Here is an 18,134-nt window from a genome sequence, read left to right as displayed (position 1 = left end):
GGGCCTGAGAAGGAGATAAATGGAAGGAAACAAAGATAAGGGTGAGGAATGGGAATCTTCAAAAATAATGGATATGCTTATCATTAATTCTGCAGTTGGAACAGAATGCAATATATAGCAGTCTTTCTATTCTTTAATATTCTAGCATTTTTCTCCTAACACACGTGGCTCTATCAGCTACTAAACAAGTAAAATAAAACGCACAGCATTGGCTTGTAATTGCAATGCATATTGTCTTATTGATACTCCTAACTTGAATTTCCCCCCGAGAAACCCACGTATCAGTCCCTTCCTTGCAACACTCTCCTCCCTGGAAAACCCTAAAAAGAATCCACAAAGAAAATGCAAAAATGCAAATCACAGAGGAGCAAAGACAGAGATCTGAAGCCAACAGATTAGCAGCCTTAGAAAAGAGAAAAGCATACATCATCAATCAGCAGCAGCAGCAGCAGCCGCCGCCGCCGCAAAACCCATGGAGACTTTTCAAGTGCCGAAAGCTCTCTCCCAAACCGTCCTCCAGTAAAACCACCACAAACCCGCCTCTTTTTAACCGGGTCAACCCGGATTTAGATACCCATTTGCCCCAAACTTTCCGGGTCCGCCTCGAAATTTGCTCGCCTGACTCCTTCTCTATCACCCCAGAGGCTATGAAGGGATTCCCCTATCCTGGGGAAGAAAAATGTTTAAATACTTTAAAATCTCGCTTATCCAATGTAAATGGGTTTTCATTCTTTATTTTTCTTTAAATCATAAAAAAATAAAGATTAAATTTTAATTGAGTTTAATTATTTTTCTAGACATTGTAATAAAGATACGATCTGAATTTAGTTTAATTGTTGTTTTAGACATTATAGTAAAGGTATGATCTTGAATATAAAATTATGTTTTTTTTTATTATTATTATTATCTCCAGCTTAATATTTACTGTAATCTGGTTATGTGTGTAGGCAATGGAACCTCGTTATACACAAATTAATGGAGGTGGAAGGGCCTGTGTGTATAATATCAGAGACTATGATGTAGTTTTGACGTGTTTAAAGAATTGCAAGGGAATCGAAATCGAAAAGATCCCTTTCACCACACTTAATATTATCCAAAGACTTTCAAACTCTTTCGATGCTGGTCGATGGGAACCCTGCAGGCCTGAACATTTCACTGATGAAAAGGTGGATGAATTCATTCGGATGCTGCCGAGAAAGCTCTTGGATGTACTCTTACCTTTCCAACATGATGGCTTAAGATTTGGTTTGAGAAGGGGTGGTCGGTGTCTTATTGCAGATGAAATGGGCCTTGGTAAAACACTTCAGGTAATCATTTTCTATGAAATTACCTCAGCAGTTCCTAACTTAAGATATATTTCTGTGTGGTTTTGGTTATTTAAGACTTTAATATTGGAATTATGTATAATCCCAGTGTAAATGCTCATTAGTGTCAAATTTTGGCATCTTTTTGATTGAAACTGACCCTGTCTAGGCTCTTTAGGAAATTTTAATGCATAATGTATGCCAGATCCTTCTTTTTAGTTTGATGAATGATGTGTGTGAAATCAAGAAGGCCTATTAATCAATATCTGTATATCGAAGATAGTTTGTGCCTCAAATAAATTCGAGAAATGATCTTATAAGATGGTATCACCATAAGTATATATCTGCTTAATATATTCTATTTGGTTTCAGGCAATTGCTATTGCTGGCTGTTTCATAAATGAAGGCCCCATCCTTGTTGTTTGCCCAGCTATTTTGCGGTTTTCTTGGGCAGAAGAGTTAGAGCGATGGATGCCCTTTTGTTTACCCTCTGAGATCCACCTTGGTAAGGGTTTCTCACTTTGTGCTATGTCTTCCTTTCAATCTTTCATTGTTGCCAAGAGTTGGCCAAAAAATAAGATGTGAAATCTTCTTTAGTTTTTAAACTATACATGTGTGTACGTGTGTGTGTCTATGTAGACTTGGTGAATTCTTATAGGATACATTTATTGTCAAAAAAAGTTTCTCATCTTTGCCCTGTTTTTTCTGTTGGTTGTTGATCAGCTGTATCTGTTGCTATACTGCTAGAGTACAAGCTGTCTTGAATGAATCTATTCCTGTTTGCTTATTGGTCTCTTAAACACGAGCTAGAACTTGAATTGTATTCATCTATCTGTATATATGTAGGCTATAGCTACATAATGAGGTTTTCTGTTTCTCTTTCAATTGGAAATAATGAAGAAAGGTGTTCATACAAATACAAGTGCAAATTAGACTGCATGCACTCTCAAATATTTATAGATTGCAAATAAATATTTTCTTTGATGGAGGTCTTTTTTTGAGTTATTGCTTATGTTTATAGTTCTGTAGGTTAGAGTTAATATATCATCAAGGCTTCAGCTTCTCACAAACCTTTAAACTTTGAATTTTATTTTTACTGTAGATTGGAGCTTTTAAAAAAATCATCCAGGCAACATCTTGTTCTCTGGTTTCTTTGAGATTTTTGAAGTCTGAATTTCACATCTTTTTGTTGTATCATGAATTCATTGTTGTCCATGTGACTTAATTTTTTAATCCAGTTTTTGGTCATCGCACTAATCCTATGCATCTAACAAGATGCCCAAAAGTTGTGGTTATCTCTTACACAATGCTTCATCACTTGCGGAAGACCATGCTTGAGCAAGAATGGGCTCTCTTGATAGTGGATGAATCTCACCATGTTCGTTGTTCAAAAAATAAGTCAGAGCCAAATGAGGTACAGATTCTTATTTATTTATGGTCAGAGTGAATTTTTGTTTGTGGTCGTCGTTTCTCTATGTCCCATAAATGTGTGCACTTCCCAAGAACTAGTTTGGAATACATACTTTTAGAATTAATGTTGCTGAGTGGGCACTGTACTTGGCACAGACAAATTGGCATTTAGACATCTATGTTATCCTTTCTGTTAACAGATAAAAGCAGTTCTAGATGTGGCAGAAAAGGTCAAGCGCATAGTTCTTCTGTCTGGGACACCTTCTCTGTCCAGGTTGTAACATGCACATTGGAAGCAAAATGGAATCGTTGTATTCCTATCCAATACTCCTTTTGGATTAAATTGATTTTAATAATATGTTTTAATTGAATAATGTTACTTAATTCAATATTTTAATTATGCCTCTGTCTTCCTTGGTGCTTTCTCATATGCTATTGTGTATATTCCTAGGTGATCATAGGCCATTTGACATTTTTCATCAGATAAACATGTTATGGTAATTTCACATCTCTATATTTTACACTTTTAGTTTGCTTTCCTCAAGCTTTAACTAGGGCAGATAATGTTTCTTGACAATGCTTGCTCTTATACAGGCCTGGTTTGCTGGGGCAGAACAAGTATGATTTTGCGAAAACTTACTGTGCTCTCAGACTTGTCCGCACTTATGAAGGAAAAGGTTTTCAGGTAATTCTTGGAGTGCTATTTAAAAGCACTACAACAGAGAAACTAACGCCATTATCATGTGCATAAGATTCTAATAATACTGCCAATTTTCCATATAATTGATGATGGATGACAGGAATGGAAACTTACAAGAGAAAGAAAGGGGGGTAAGGTGCATAAGATGATTGCCATATGCATAAGATGCTAATAATACTGCCATGTGCATAAGGGGTAAGGTGCTATCAAAAAGCACTACAATAGAGAAACTAACGTTATTGCCATGTGCATAAGATGCTAATAATACTGCCAATTTGTCATATGATTGATGATGGATGACAGGAATGGAAACTTAGAAGAGAAAGAAAGGGGTAAGGTAAAGGCTAGAATAATAGTCATCTTTGGCAGAAAGATTCCCAACACTCAGAAATCAATTCTCAATCGTTAAACCATAACAATTAGGAGGAATCAACCTCTAACTGTCAATTATTAATCATCAATGGCAATCTGAGTTTAGGAAGCTTAAGACAACAATTTTGCAGACACAAAAACCAAAAACCAAAAACCAAATTGGGATAGGAATTCCTAAATTGAAAAGAAATTCAACTACAACTAAGATACGAAATTAAATGAGCTCCTAACTTGAGCTACCTTAATAGGAAGTAAACTCAAGTTCCTTGATTATAAGATACTTAGGAACTAATAAAATTTCTACAAAAATGAAGTCTTTTTTTTCATTCTCCATCTGTTTGGTTTGATTAAAAAGACTCATTGCACCAGGTCACTAGTGACACAACTATCAAAACCGAAATTTGGAAATTTGATTGGATTTCCTTGCAGGATTTCTCGAAGGGCATTCGTTTGGAGGAACTGAATGTGTTGCTTAGGCAAACTGTTATGGTATGCTTTTGCTTTCATGTGCCTAATGCTTCAGAGACTATTACAATAAGTCATTATACGAGTTGTTTCTAAATCAGTTTGACAGTCCAAGCATCAAACTAAGTGCAGGGCCATGAATCCTCACATTATATTTGGAAAGATCATCAGTGGTCTGTGTGGAAAATTTCCTAATTTTTCCTGTCCTTTTTTAGCACTATCCTAATCTTTATTCTAAGTGCTATTAGTTACTCCATGAACATTGATATATTCTGGGTTGTGGTATTTGTTGTATGATGTAGAATGGACATAGATCAATGTTGTTATAGTTGGATGAGGCTTGTTTGGTACATTAGTTTTGATCGCAGTATGTTTTCTAGCATGTATTTGGTTGAAACTAAATATTGAATCTGCTTTAGGCAAGTGATAGACATATCTGTGATTCTTTTAATCATAATTTTTAAAGGTATTAAGCAAAATGTTTTAGTTGTCAAAAAGTAAAAACAATTTTCCATTATAACTAAAGGCAACATTACAGTTGACTGAAGGTACTGATCTTCATACCTCAAAACAGAAAATATAGGTAAATAAAACAAGGACACAAAAATACATGAAGCTGCCCTCACTTTTCCTTGCGTGTTTTTCTTTCAAGTCTTGATCAACGTGAGGACATATTGCACATTTCCACCTATCTTTGGGATATCAAGAAAAACAAACTCACAGAAAAGGCTTACGTCTCACTAGTTATTTCCTACTTTTCATCACTTCACATTATTTTTCCATTGAAAATTTGGACTATCTAGATTATGCACAATTATGTTCCAAGACATGCATATCCTGTGCATAACTACATGAACTGGATAACAATTCCATGGGGGGACCACTTACTAGTATTTATGTATTATCTCTGTCCCTTTGCAAGGAGGGTTCTAACCACATAAAAGTGGTTCCAGTTTTTGGAAGGGAGGGACTAATGAAGGGAAGTGTACTCTCCATTTTATGACTGATTAGAGGAAAAGGAAAGAAAAAAGATAATTCAGGATGCTGGTGTTGTAATTTAACATCACTGAATGAAACATGTGACAAGTAATGGTTTAACCATGGAATAACGGAAACTAATCAGGGTGAGGGACCTGAGAATGAGATTGGGGATATACCAATCACCTTTGCTAATACGATCTTTCAATTACTTGTTTGTCCTATTTTTTTCCCTATGTGTGAGCATAAGCTATTAAGTGGTCCTATTGGCAAGAGAGTTCTCAATTTGAGCATCAATGGATCTCATCTTTGTGGATTATTTTGGCAATTTGTTTGGTTCTCCATGTGTAGTCAAATTTTTATTTAATAATTTACAGTTAATTCCTTATTGTTTCTTTTGAGAAACCACTTGACTTCTAGACATGTTGCTATTGTAGATACGACGTTTGAAGGAGCATGTACTGAAACAATTACCACCAAAACGTCGGCAAATAATAAGATTGCTGTTGAAAAGATCAGATATAATTTCAGCAAAGGCTGCATGTGGGGGGTTGGTGAATCATGATGCCTCTGAAAGAAATGCTGCTGAAGTGATAAATTCAGAGAACATAGATGGATCTGATGGTAATTTATCATATTTTGTATCTATTAATCAAATCCTACATGTCCTACTTCCAGGATTGGCTTTGTATACTCACCACTCAACAGTATTGTGTTTTGTTTTCTAGATTGATATATTGTTTTGTTTTGTTTTTATTTATTTTTCAAATTAAAGCGATTCATCAGGAGGTTCTATTTGTTGATCACCCGCATGAGTAGAATAACAAAATCTATTTATCTACATCCAAATTACTCCATCAAGGCTTTGGTTTGTGACTTCCTTTTAACATAGATGCTTCATGGTTACTAATTTGGCAATGACCTATTTTTACTATCTCATGGTTTCTAATTTATTGGTTGTGAAATACATGATATTAGTTGCAGAGCGATATTAGTTGCAGAGCAAGTTAAGGGATGGATTAAATTGGGGTAGATATTCAATGTTTGATTTTCAGTTGACTAATGTAGAATAGCTATTCCTCTTTGTAAAATGGAACAAAGATTTAGTTTACCGGTTCATTTTTTGTTTTCTCAAAAAAAAAAAAAATATTTGGTGCAAGTGTGTTCTGTTCTGTTCAGACTTGGGTATACTGGGATTAGGGTCACTAGTAAATGAGAAGTCTAAATAAAGCAAGTGAACTGGTGCAAAGTGCTGATTTGACACATATGTTGGGAGTTCTTAATGCTGCTCTCAAAGGGTTGGTGTTTGAAGTGTTTGGTTGAAGATTTCTTACTCAAATTTATATTTTTTCAAATGCAAATTTATATATATTTTTTTATCATGTTCCATTTTCTTTTTCTTTCAGAAAGCGGGGGTTGTTGCAGATCCAAGAAACTCTCCTACCAAGAGCTTGGCATTGCAAAATTGTCTGGGTTTTGTGAATGGCTTTCCATTCATCCTCTCATTTCAGAGTCAGATGGTGTAGCAAAATTGGATGTAAACCATAGTTCTCAGAAAATGATAATTTTTGCTCATCACCTAAAAGTTCTTGATGGAGTTCAGGTTAGATGCTTTTACCAGTTCTCCTTTCTTTTTGCTAGATTGAAAACATCTTCATAAAAAATGGTTTGTGACTGAATGTGGTTTAAGATGTCAATCACTTGAGGGAATTCATACTGGTACCTGGAAACTAAGTCCTGGTTACTTCACTTCATTTATTTTATCTCCTAGGAGTGTCTACTTTGCAGAAGGCACAAGAAATTTCCCATTTAATGAAAATAAAAATAAAAATGCACCTCCCCTTGAACTTCACTCATACTTTATTTCCACCTTCTCTTAAACATTTTGTAGTGGTTAGCTCAATCACACCATTCCAATTGTTCACGTGTAGAATAGTCAAGGATAAAATCTTGGTTTGTTAAATTCCTAAACTCTGAAAAGTTTATAAGGGACATGTTATGTACCGAAAAAGTTGCATTTTGTTACTTTTAATAACACTTTCTTATTCAAATCCAGAGGCTAAAATTGCAAGCGTACACACTTTGGATGATCTCGCAATATGAATTCATAATGGAAAAAATAAAATAATAAATAAACATGAAAGCAAGTGATACTACTTAACCCACTAAGATTATATCAACCCTGTTTGGCTTGAGAAGACAAACGATTTAATCCACCCATACCTAGTATTTTCTAAAACTAAAAGTGTGTAACAAGTTATGATTTGGTTTCAATTCTATGACAAATAAGAATATGTTAGAAGACAGATGAGACTTAAGTTTGACACGCATTTATAATTTATTGAATGCTTATAAGATTTTGATCTATAACACTTTGCTCAATGTTCATAATTTCTGATTGTTTATGATATGGTGTCAATTTACTTTCCCCTGTCCTTTCTGAATGTTTTGTCCATCTTGGCCTTTGATTGGCCTTAAAGTTGACCACTGTACTCTGTTGATGTTTTGCTGTGATTCATGTAAGTTTCACAGTAACAATTTTTATGTTGAATTATTCAGGAATTTGTACATGAGAAAGGGGTTGGTTTTGTCCGCATTGATGGAAACACTCTTGCCAGTGATAGGCAAAACGCTGTATTGTCATTTCAATCATCAAATAAGGCATGTACATGTTCTGTTGCTTTAGCTTTGTGTATTTGCTTGTCACAATATGGCATTCTACTAATTCTTTTGCTAGAGATCTTGGTTTTCAATTCTTGCTGGGTTCCATCACTTTGATTAAATTGCATTTCTTCTAAAGTAAGTCTTAAATTTATACTCATGACTTGTTGGGATTTCAGGGTGATCCAGGACAGCCTAGGGCTGTTCTGAATCTGACTTTTATTGACTGTTTTAGGGCTGTTAGAATTGTATTAATGTTGATTTGTGATGGAATATGAGGAAGGATGTAGATAGGTTCTAGGAGTCACACCTAGGGCTCTTAAGAGTCACACCTTAGAGGAGATTGAGTATTACAATCAAAGAAAAATTGCTGGAAATTATTTGATATTACTCCATTGAAAAATATTGAAAGACTACATACTTATTTATGGAGTTTTGGTTCCAATAAGGACATGGATTCCTAAACCCACAACATAACCATTCCTCTTTAGAATAGGAAAACATAATAATCTAGAATAGAAAACCTAATAACTTTAGGACTAATAAAATAAAATACTAAACAGAAATAGTACACTATAATTTCCAGATTTTTCGGCTGATATGAAAATTACTAAAACACCCCTGTATTCTATAGTTGAAATAGAATACATAAATCCTATTCTTTTGTTGCCCACATCACAGGGGAGTTTTTTTCCTGATCAACTATATATATATATATATATATATATGGTTTGTGTAACAATTGTTGTTATGATGCAATCTTGGTCTAGTTACCTAATTGTTCAATTCCCCTTGTCTGTCTGCTATATATTAATATAAATCTTTTTTGAGCTCTATAAAGTTCTTATTAAAGGTAGATGGTGCCAGACTTTTCTACACTACTTTTCCATTTTCTTTTTCACATGAATTTCTATACTTTTCTTCTAAGTTTTGAACATGTTAAGGACAAAAAGCCGTGCTGTTGTTCTGTGATATACCTTTTCCTGCAGAGGTCATCATGTACAAATGCATATATTTGGCATTGTGAATTTTTGAACTCTGAAGATGCAGCCAACCTGATATGTGTCTTTGTTTTCCAGGTTAAGATTGCAATAATCGGTATAACTGCTGGGGGTGTCGGACTTGATTTCTCCTCGGCACAAAATGTTGTCTTCTTGGAGCTGCCTCAGTCTCCATCATTGATGCTTCAGGTATGACAGATTACTGTCCATTAGTTTTGCACTTCTGTTGTAAATTAAAATAGAAGGTTAGTGACAAGGTTCTATAATGGTAAATCTTCTTACTTACAAGAAAGACGCTACAATATATTATGTTGGCCATGTAAATTGTATGGCTAAGAAGGATAATGAAGTTTGGAACCTGGTTTGTGGCTTTACAATGTTTCTTGAAATTGTTCAATATCTATTTGCCTCTTTTCACTCCATTTCTTTTCTCTTTATTTTCACTATTCTCTTGACCTGAGAGCTGACTGAACATGTTTGAGAAATCACTTGATACTTTTGCCATTCAATGGAATAACCATGGTAGCTTTGGAATTTATGAAGCATGCATGCATATTGATTTACTATTACCATTCATTAAGGTATACAAGGCCACACGTATTCAAAACTGTTTATTTAGCTATTCAGACTCTAAATTGATATGGAAAAATGGAGAGACAAGAAATGACAGTATTGGAATATTTATAACAAAGAGTTCGAAATTTGCAACATTTTGAAATGGTAATGCTCTCAATGTGCAGCATGATTTGACAAATTCATGAGTTGATACTAAACTATTTGTTTACCTTGGCATTGTGCTGTTTTGCTTTTCTGATGGCACAGTTTTGTCTTATTAATGTGTTCACTGTTTTCTTTAATAATAAAGGGCATTAAATTTGTGTTTGATGAATTTTGAAAAAATATTTTAAATACAGTGTTATGCAGTTTCTTACTATCAGGAGCTAACTGAGACTGATAGAAGTGTGATTTATAACTTTAAATTTATATTTTGAATTAAAGCGTAACGGAGTGAGAAAATGAACTATGCCCAATCCACTTCCTCGAACAAAAAAAGAAAAAGAAAAGCTTGAAAACCAAACATACGAGTATAATCAAAAGCTTTCTGTTACTCATTATTGTCAAATCTAATAAGAATCTCTGTATGAGCAAAACCTCTATGCTCTCAATTCAATTAAACCTGAAAAGGGCATATTCATTTTGTACACTTATTTAGGTTCTAATTTAGCCATAAGGTGCCTTTTCAAGACTTTTTTTTAAGAAAAATATGCTTTGGTATAAATCTCCTGGACATGTCTCAAGTATCCTGTTCAGACCCAGTTATCCTGTGAAATTTTCTGTTCTCTGCAGCAAAAAATAAAAATTAAATCAGAATTCAGGTTCATTTGAAATTTTTATTGGTGAGAAACTAATCTGTAGATTAGTACTACATGCAGTTCTTACCCTCCTTGTGGTGGTTTATATTTCTTAATTTTCTTGATAAAATTTCTTTGATCAGTTTAATTAATAATTATTTTTAAGAGGACAATGCATCTGCACAACCAAGCATGCTCCATGTTTCCCTTTGCCCTTTTTTCTAGTTGCCTATTTCTGAGGTTTTCCCTGGATTGGTCTTGTGACTTTTGATACCTGACCTCCTCCAAACTCATTTTGGAAGGCCGAGGACAGAGCTCACAGGCGAGGGCAATCAAATGCAGTTAACATTTACATCTTCTGTGCTAAGGTTTGCATTTCTTTAAAAAAAAAAGGGCTTTAGGTTGTCAAGACATTTATCTCTTTTGTATGCATGAAAAGATTTGTCATATTGCAGGACACTATGGACGAAACATGTTGGCAAAATTTAAACAAGAGTTTGCATCGTGTCTCATCTATTACGGATGGAAAATATGATGCAGTTCCAGAAATTTTGGTATCACTTCTTACCTTTTTCTCCACTCTAATCCTAGCACTCTAAATTCATCTAGACAAGCTCAATTTACACTAATAGCTATCATCATGGATTTGAGTCATTGGTCTGAATTATTTATGCTAAACCTTTATTAATATTCTTCTTGCTGTAAATCTTATCCGAACTTGGATTTTTCCCAGTGATTGGAAATGTATTGTCATGCTGCAATTTATAAGAAGCTCTGGAGTTATTATTTTGCTTGAGCAGATTGGGTGAATCTTAGTCCTGATACTTGCAAAGCAAATCAAATATATTTTATGCAAATTAGTTAATTGGGGATTTATGAGTATATTTAGTTTCATTGGTTGTGTAAATTTTTAAAAATGACTTTAAAAAACTTTGAATTGGTAGTCATACATTTGTCAAATCACCCACATCAGTGAAATCCATCATCAACATCCCATTCTTCCTGGGTTCCAAAGTCAGAACTGTTGGTGTTTTATTTTTCTCCCCTGCTTTGTCCTGGGAGTCTTGGGTATCTTTTGCTCTGGTTGACCAGGGCTAACTTTGTTGCCGTGTTTCATGATCTTGAATAGACAGTATTGCTTCTGTTCTGTATCAGATCGCTAGACATGATGACATGTTCAGTGGAATTTTAGGAGATGGTATTTATTTTAGTCTTTTATTTTATTATTTATTAAGTAGGTTTTTGGTTAGTCATTTTCTGTAGGCGATTGAACTTCATTAATCTATCTTGTCAGGTTGAAAGAATTTCTTATTTTGGAAAATCTGACAAAGGGATTAGGAGAAGTTCTGAAGTTCAAGTTAAGTTGCCAGACTCTGGCTCAGTGTGGGATTCACAGCCATTCAAAACGGACGATGAAGAGAATGTAATGTTGATTGGAAGCACATTTCAAACAGATGATCTTAATCTTGGGGTATAACTTAGAAATTAGAAATTTTCTTGTTTTTCGAATGAGGTTCAAATCTTCTAGCATCTCTTATTGTATGTTCATTTATATTTTCTCTTTCCATGGGCTAAATCTTGAATTTTGTTGGAAGAACAGGCTGTTATGGTCTTGGATAATGTAACAGACAAGGATTCTGTTGCAAATAAAAACCTAGAAGGGATTTCAGAAATTGAGATTAGAAGTTCTAGCAGAGTTTCTTCTTCTGAGTCATCTGAGGGACATGAAGGCAATGATCAATCAGAGAAGGTACCTATTGCATAAGACTTGGTCTTTTTCAGAAATAGGTTACTATGTCTCTGTTCCTTTTAGTTTATGCAAAGGAAATCACTTATAAATTAATTGCAGGAAAATAAACTTTGTGTCCAAACAACAGAAACCAATGACAGTGAACTTGCTCAGCAAAATGAAGCTGATGAATGCTGGTCTAACGAAGTATATTCTCTACGCTTTGAGGTACAATTATGAACTTGGTCATTCAGATTTTCTTGCTTGTTTATTCACTCTAATGCTGTGGCATCAATCTGATTTTCAGCAATTGCAATTGCATGCCATTTATACTTTAATATTGTAGTTCAAAAGCTGCCTGATTAGTTATGGGCTATCCTTGTTTTCGCGTGAAATATGGTTTACTTACAAGCATCCTTTCAGGAAGATGCAGAACCCATGTTGAAAAACTAATTTAAATAATTGACTTCTTGTTCAGGTAAGTAAATATACTGGAAGGATTCACCTATATTCCTGCATTCTGGGGAAAGATTCAAGACCACAGCCACTTTATGAGAATTTCCAACCAGAAGAACTCGAGTCACTTAATTTACCAGCAGCTAATGATAGCAAGGAAACAGATTTTAAATTTCTCAAGGGAAATCCAGTTTCCAGGCATGCTCTTCTTTCATTTATTAAAGAGTGGAATGCACTAAGGCCTATTGAAAGAAGGAAATTACGTGGAAAGACTTTGCAACTCCCTCTACGTGTTGAGTTGTGCTACTTAAATGAAAGCACTAACCACAAAATTGGGGTATGCTTACGCTTCTGATTCATCATCCCCCCCCCCCCCCCCCCAATGAATTGAGTGGTTTGGGTAACGGTTATGCAACTCTGTAATAGGGACTGCTGAAGGGTGGAAGCAAGCGACGCCTTACTCCATTGGGTGAGATCAGCCATCCTTTACCATCCAATGCCATTTTGAAAAAGGTGCATCTGTCAAGTAGCTATGGCCAAAAGGAAAAGCAATACACTCAGGGTTGGACCTTGATGGATGAGCCACTCTGTAAACTCTGTCAAATGCCATGCAAGTAAGTCCAGATTTATCATCTTTTGATGTAACTATTTGTTGGGATTTTATTTATATTCTCTTTTAATGGGTTGAGTATTTTTCTTGTTCTTTTTTTTCCCCTCTCTTTTAACCTTTGGTGCATCTTTTGTATTCTTTGTAGGTTGCAGCTTGCACCCCTTTCTTTTGTCTCTTTTTATTGTATTTATTGGAATAATATTAATTAACTGTCACTTTCAGGGGCAGCAATGCCAAAACACCTGTGTATTTTGAGGATCTATTCTGCAATCTCATCTGCTGTGAAGAATATCGCTTAAGAACTAGTAGCAGATCCCTCCGGCAGGTAAGGACTGGCATTAAAATTAATTAAAATCAAGCTGATAGGCTTTTTTTTTTTTCTGTTCTCATTATTCTATCTTTGTTTATTCATTTTGGTGTGAGAACATGTATCTCAGTTTTATTGTTCGCGATATGGATTGCACCATTCATAATGGAGATTTGATTGCCTTCTATTATCCTGTTCCTTGTTACTCACTCTAGCACAATAATTTTTTCAGTTAACATAATTTAGATTTCCAGGAGCTTTTTGAAATAGAACATGGTGTCTGCACAATTTGCCAGCTAGACTGTCATCAACTTGTGAGGACCATCAAACCTTTATCATTAGAGAGACGACGGGAGTATATTGAGGAAGTAGCGCCAAATGTGGCAAGTCAGAAGAAATTGTAAGTTAAAAAACCGAACCTAGTGTTTTTTATTTCTGTTAAATGAATTTGGAGATATTCAACTGATGTTTACTATTTTGCTCACTCCTTCCCAATTTAAGTGTCTAACTCTGAACTTCCAACTTTCTGAGGTGGCATTGCATTATATTATTTATGTAGTGAGATTGCATTCAATTTTCATCATTGCCCTTTGACTAGCTTTATCATTTAAATTTAAAGTGCAAATAATAGCCTCAACTTTAAATTTTATTGGGTGAAGTGGGAGATTAAAAAAATTCTTACATTAATAGTACAAAATAGAAAGATCTTTTGGGACATACCAAAATGTAAAGGTGGATACACAGATAGGGACAGTGGGAGTGGTTTGCTGCATCTTCTTCGTTGGGAGTTTCTGTTTTGATTAAAGGTTGATGGACACTCTGTGTTATGCTTTACAAATTGTAGGCATTGTTGCTAAATGATAAGCTCATGTGCAAAGGAAACTCGACTTTTAAGTTGAAAGATTGAAGTCTGAACCTGTGCTATGCAAGATTGATCAAGTGTTGACCATGACATTTTTTCATTGCAAAATAGTAGTTTTATTTTTTTGTTGTTTCTTTCATTGTATTGTATTTGCGCTTTAAAATCGTAAACACTGCTCTGAAACCAAGTGATTTTAATGTTTCACATCTGCAGGCTCGATAAGCTTGCCAATGATCCATCTGAGGGCAATGCATGGCATGCAGACCATATTGTTCCTGTTTACCGTGGTGGAGGTATGCCAATGTTGAAGATCTTTTCAAATGACCTTTTATAATACATCACATATGTCACGTGGTTATCTCAGTGTGTCAACCAGGACCTTGATGAGCCAGCTGCTGATCAATGCTGGATTTTAATCTGTCACGGTATCATTGGACTCTGGCAGAACTTGCTGCTATCATCATGAGTCATTATTCAATAGCGCTTAATTGATAACAATCATTAGGGGAGTTAAAAGGATGAAAAATTACGAAGAATAAAAAACTCTGCAGTTTCGGATGTGCAGAACGTGTCAGCTATTGAGATCCTGAAAGGGGTTTTTATCATTTTGTTCACAAGGAAAAAAAGGAAGCTGGTTTTATTTTTTTTACTGCAAAAAATTAGTTTGGCCCAGCTGTGATTTATGTCAGGAGTTGAAAATCAAATTATTATCCACTCAAAAGAGCTCATTATTAACCGTGTGGATTCTTCATTTAGTCTAAGACTAGAAATTCCTCCCAATCTTTTCACTGTTTAATCTTGTTTTGAAGTATGCTTTGTATAATTTTCATAGGTGAATGCAAACTAGAGAATATGAGGACTCTTTGTGTGGCATGCCATTCCAATGTTACTGCAGCCCAACGTGCTGAACGATGCTCAACTAGGGAAAAGGCTAGGAAGCAACTAGAAGTCATCATGAATGACATCAAATGTATGGAAGAAGAGACTTCGACTTATGTGAAGGTAAATTTAGAGTGCTTGGGACTCTTTTTTATATCATGATAGCGCTGAGGTTGTTAAATACTGAATCTCACTTCCACGTCATTTAAGATAGGGTAATAATATGGTTGAATAATCCGTTGTTACAAAACTGCAAAGATCTTTTCACATTTTGGTTTTTTTCTGCTTTATTTTTTTAAAATTAGAAAATATATTTAGTGATTATGGGGTGGTATACAAGGGAAAGCAGGAAAAAGTATCTAATGACTTAGGAAATGGGCTGACATTTTTACCTACGTTGAGGAAGGTAGAGTTCTAACAATTTAATGTCTTTCCTCATTTACCTTACCTAATCTGTACTGTCAGTAATCTTGTGAACACTGTTGAAGGTCAAATTGTTGAACTTTAATCAAGAATATTTCACTGGCTCATCATGAACTTATAAACTGAAGTTTATTTGTATCATAAATGCGTGTTCCCTCCTTTTACGAGTCATAATGTCCTCATTGTGACTTTGCTTTCTTTTCCCGTTTCTCTAGACCTGCTTGGCCCTGGTATATACCATAATTCTTCCAATATTCACAGTGCTATGCTCCTTATACTGTAGTTTTGTTCTGGTCATTATTCTTCAGGGCTTCCTATTCTATTATTCGGTTTACTTGCTGTGATGCTTTTTCATTTTTCCTCGTATTTCTTGCAGACCTCTTGATAAAAATATATTTACTTATGTGCTAATACAGACAGATCTGCACTAATAAATTTCAGGGCCAAGGGCATCCTCAAATGCAAGAGGAGGATTTAGTTGATGACCTCTTAGTCAAGGTTCCTGGAAGTGCCTACTCTAGAGGACAAAGCACAGATCCTGAAAGTGAAGATATGAAGAAGAGCTCTTAGAAATGTAATGAAGCATCTGTCTTGACAAAATGACCAGGCGTAGAAGGGAAGACCGGAAGAAGCTGGCTCCGTGGTGCTATATATTTTTTAAAAAAGTTCTTGGGAAGGTCTTGAAACCGAGTTTGGATATGTTTTTAAAGTGTGTTTAGTTTAAAAAAGTATTAAATTGATAATTTTTTTAGTATTTTTTAATGATTTAGATATGTTGATGTTAAAAATAAAAAAAATTTATTTTAATATATTTTCAAGAGAAAAGCATATTGAACTATAACATCAAATATAAATTAATTATATAAATCTAGAGTTTTTGATTTCACATAGTTAATTTCATGTAATTTATTATTTTTTATTATAAAATTTGAAATCTTCATGAATATGATGAAAAGATCTTTTTGTTATTCAATGTTTGTCTCCTTCTAATGATTCTAACATGTCTTTATGTAAATTAAGTTATTCGAAGATTTATCAAGTTAAGATATTTTTTAGTCTAAAATTATACTAGTCATGGTAAAGTATGTCTATTTTTTGGTATTTAATCTTGAAAGCTTCAAATTATAAATGATTATATAGTTTTATTATGATTCAAATGATCAAATAATAATTAGTAAGAAAATTATAAGAAATAAAATCAAGGAAAAATGCCAAATATGAAAAAAATGAAATAAAAATAGAAATAAAATAAATTTAAATTTAAATTGTGTAATTAAAATTAGATTACATCAAAAATAAAATTTAGTTCATAATGATTTTGAAATAAACTATGTTCTTATCAAAATATATAAAATGACATTAACGAGGAAATTGTTTTTTTTTTTTGCTTGGAATTAGTTGAAAAAACACTAACATGTTTTTGTTTGCAGTGTGCTGCTTCTCGTTGTCTCCTCTCTTCTATTTTTAATGGTAAAAAAAAACATCTAGTTTCTAGCTCTATTTTTTTTTTCATATCTTCTTGATCTCTTTTATATCTTTTTTTCATTCTCTCTTTTTTCAATGGTCGTGGTCTCTTTTTTGATTTCCTCTAGTTCTTTGATCCAAAATCTTCTTTTATTTGTTTTCTAATTTTCTTTTTAAAATTGATAGATTTTTAACCTCTAGTTTCTAGCTCTATTTTCTCTTTCATATCGATTTATTTTAAGAAAGTCATAAATATAAAAGTTGTAGATATCTCGCATAGCTTTCTCTTGACACCAAGATCACTTATTTTAGATCTCTATAAAGAAAGTTATGTTCGATTTATCAAAATTTACTGAAATTTCCTCTATTTCCTTTATTTTTAAAACTTGTACACAAATCGAAGATAGAATTTTTTATTTAATAGGCTTTTTTAATACCATTAGCCCCAGTTTAATTAAGGATAATATTTTGGCTTAGAATTCAAGGATTGAATGCTAAGTTTTCAATCCAAAAATTCCATGAATTTCTTTTTCTTATGTATAGATATAAATACAAATATGAATAAATAAATGAGAAAAATATAAAATAAACTAACATGAAATCAAAAATTAAAATTGATAAATCAAGCACATCACTTTCAAAGCGAGAGAATAGTTAGTGGCAGAAACTCACTAAAGCATCTGCATACAAACCAACATCCTAAACCGGGGGGGGGGGGGGGGGGTGGGGGGGGGGGGGGGGGCTAGAAATGGAAAAATGGTTGATTCTCATCAGCAGCGTTGTATTAACAATGGCAGCATCTGTTTCGCGGATGCCATCGTTTCTCCTCTTTGAGAGTCTCAATGCTGAAAGCTAATATAATCCGTGGCGGCTGTCCCTTGTCTTGTGAGCTATTGTGTGAGATAAAAACAAACATGGGCACGCTATATGATTTGAAATTTCTTGTTTTATGGTTAGAAGGGAAAAAGAGAGTCATCAATCATAGGTTAAAAATTGATTGCTCAAGAGAGTGGTTATGGATGTTCAAGCAATCCACACGACACAGGAGCCGGTCCGCATCACTTGTTAGAAGCCAGTTTGCTATACCGTCCTGTCTCTGCAATAAATGCACAGCGCAGAAAGGAAAACCTTGCCAAAAACACGTGAAGTTCAACTATGTAA

General features: G+C 34.2%; 1 protein-coding gene across 3 annotated transcripts; it reads left to right on the top strand.

Moving 5' to 3' along the window:
• The first annotated feature begins 221 nt into the window (after positions 1-221).
• LOC7487130 (uncharacterized) lies at positions 222-16,395 on the top strand. 3 transcript variants are annotated; one of them, XM_052446064.1, is made up of 24 exons: positions 222-713; positions 948-1,307; positions 1,677-1,809; positions 2,543-2,718; positions 2,915-2,988; positions 3,176-3,211; positions 3,309-3,399; positions 4,216-4,275; positions 5,667-5,853; positions 6,636-6,832; positions 7,789-7,890; positions 8,970-9,080; positions 10,546-10,611; positions 10,699-10,797; positions 11,538-11,714; positions 11,844-11,993; positions 12,093-12,200; positions 12,451-12,765; positions 12,855-13,042; positions 13,261-13,363; positions 13,642-13,745; positions 14,421-14,500; positions 15,040-15,209; positions 15,951-16,395. In XM_052446064.1, exons 1-24 carry the CDS (start codon positions 351-353, stop codon positions 16,077-16,079), a joined length of 3,579 nt encoding a protein of 1,192 aa, XP_052302024.1. In that variant the 5' UTR covers positions 222-350; the 3' UTR covers positions 16,080-16,395. The 3 variants fall into 3 exon arrangements, with proteins under 3 accessions (XP_052302024.1, XP_024438592.1, XP_024438590.1); XM_024582822.2 differs by having other exon boundaries at positions 224-713; positions 13,600-13,745; XM_024582824.2 differs by lacking the exon at positions 4,216-4,275 and having other exon boundaries at positions 223-713; positions 13,600-13,745.
• Positions 16,396-18,134: the final 1,739 nt, after the last annotated feature.

Source organism: Populus trichocarpa, chromosome 12 (assembly GCF_000002775.5).
Source record: "Populus trichocarpa isolate Nisqually-1 chromosome 12, P.trichocarpa_v4.1, whole genome shotgun sequence".
Taxonomy (NCBI): Eukaryota; Viridiplantae; Streptophyta; class Magnoliopsida; order Malpighiales; family Salicaceae; genus Populus; species Populus trichocarpa.
This window is presented reverse-complemented; position numbering and strand designations above follow the sequence as displayed.

Coding starts and splice junctions, on each gene's coding strand:
- LOC7487130 (XM_024582822.2), top strand. CDS start 351: ATGCAAATCACAGAGGAGCAAAGACAGAGATCTGAAGCCAACAGATTA. Junction 1,308..1,676: donor GCCTTGGTAAAACACTTCAG/GTAATCATTTTC, acceptor ATTTGGTTTCAG/GCAATTGCTATTGCTGGCTG. Junction 11,994..12,092: donor GCAATGATCAATCAGAGAAG/GTACCTATTGCA, acceptor AATTAATTGCAG/GAAAATAAACTTTGTGTCCA.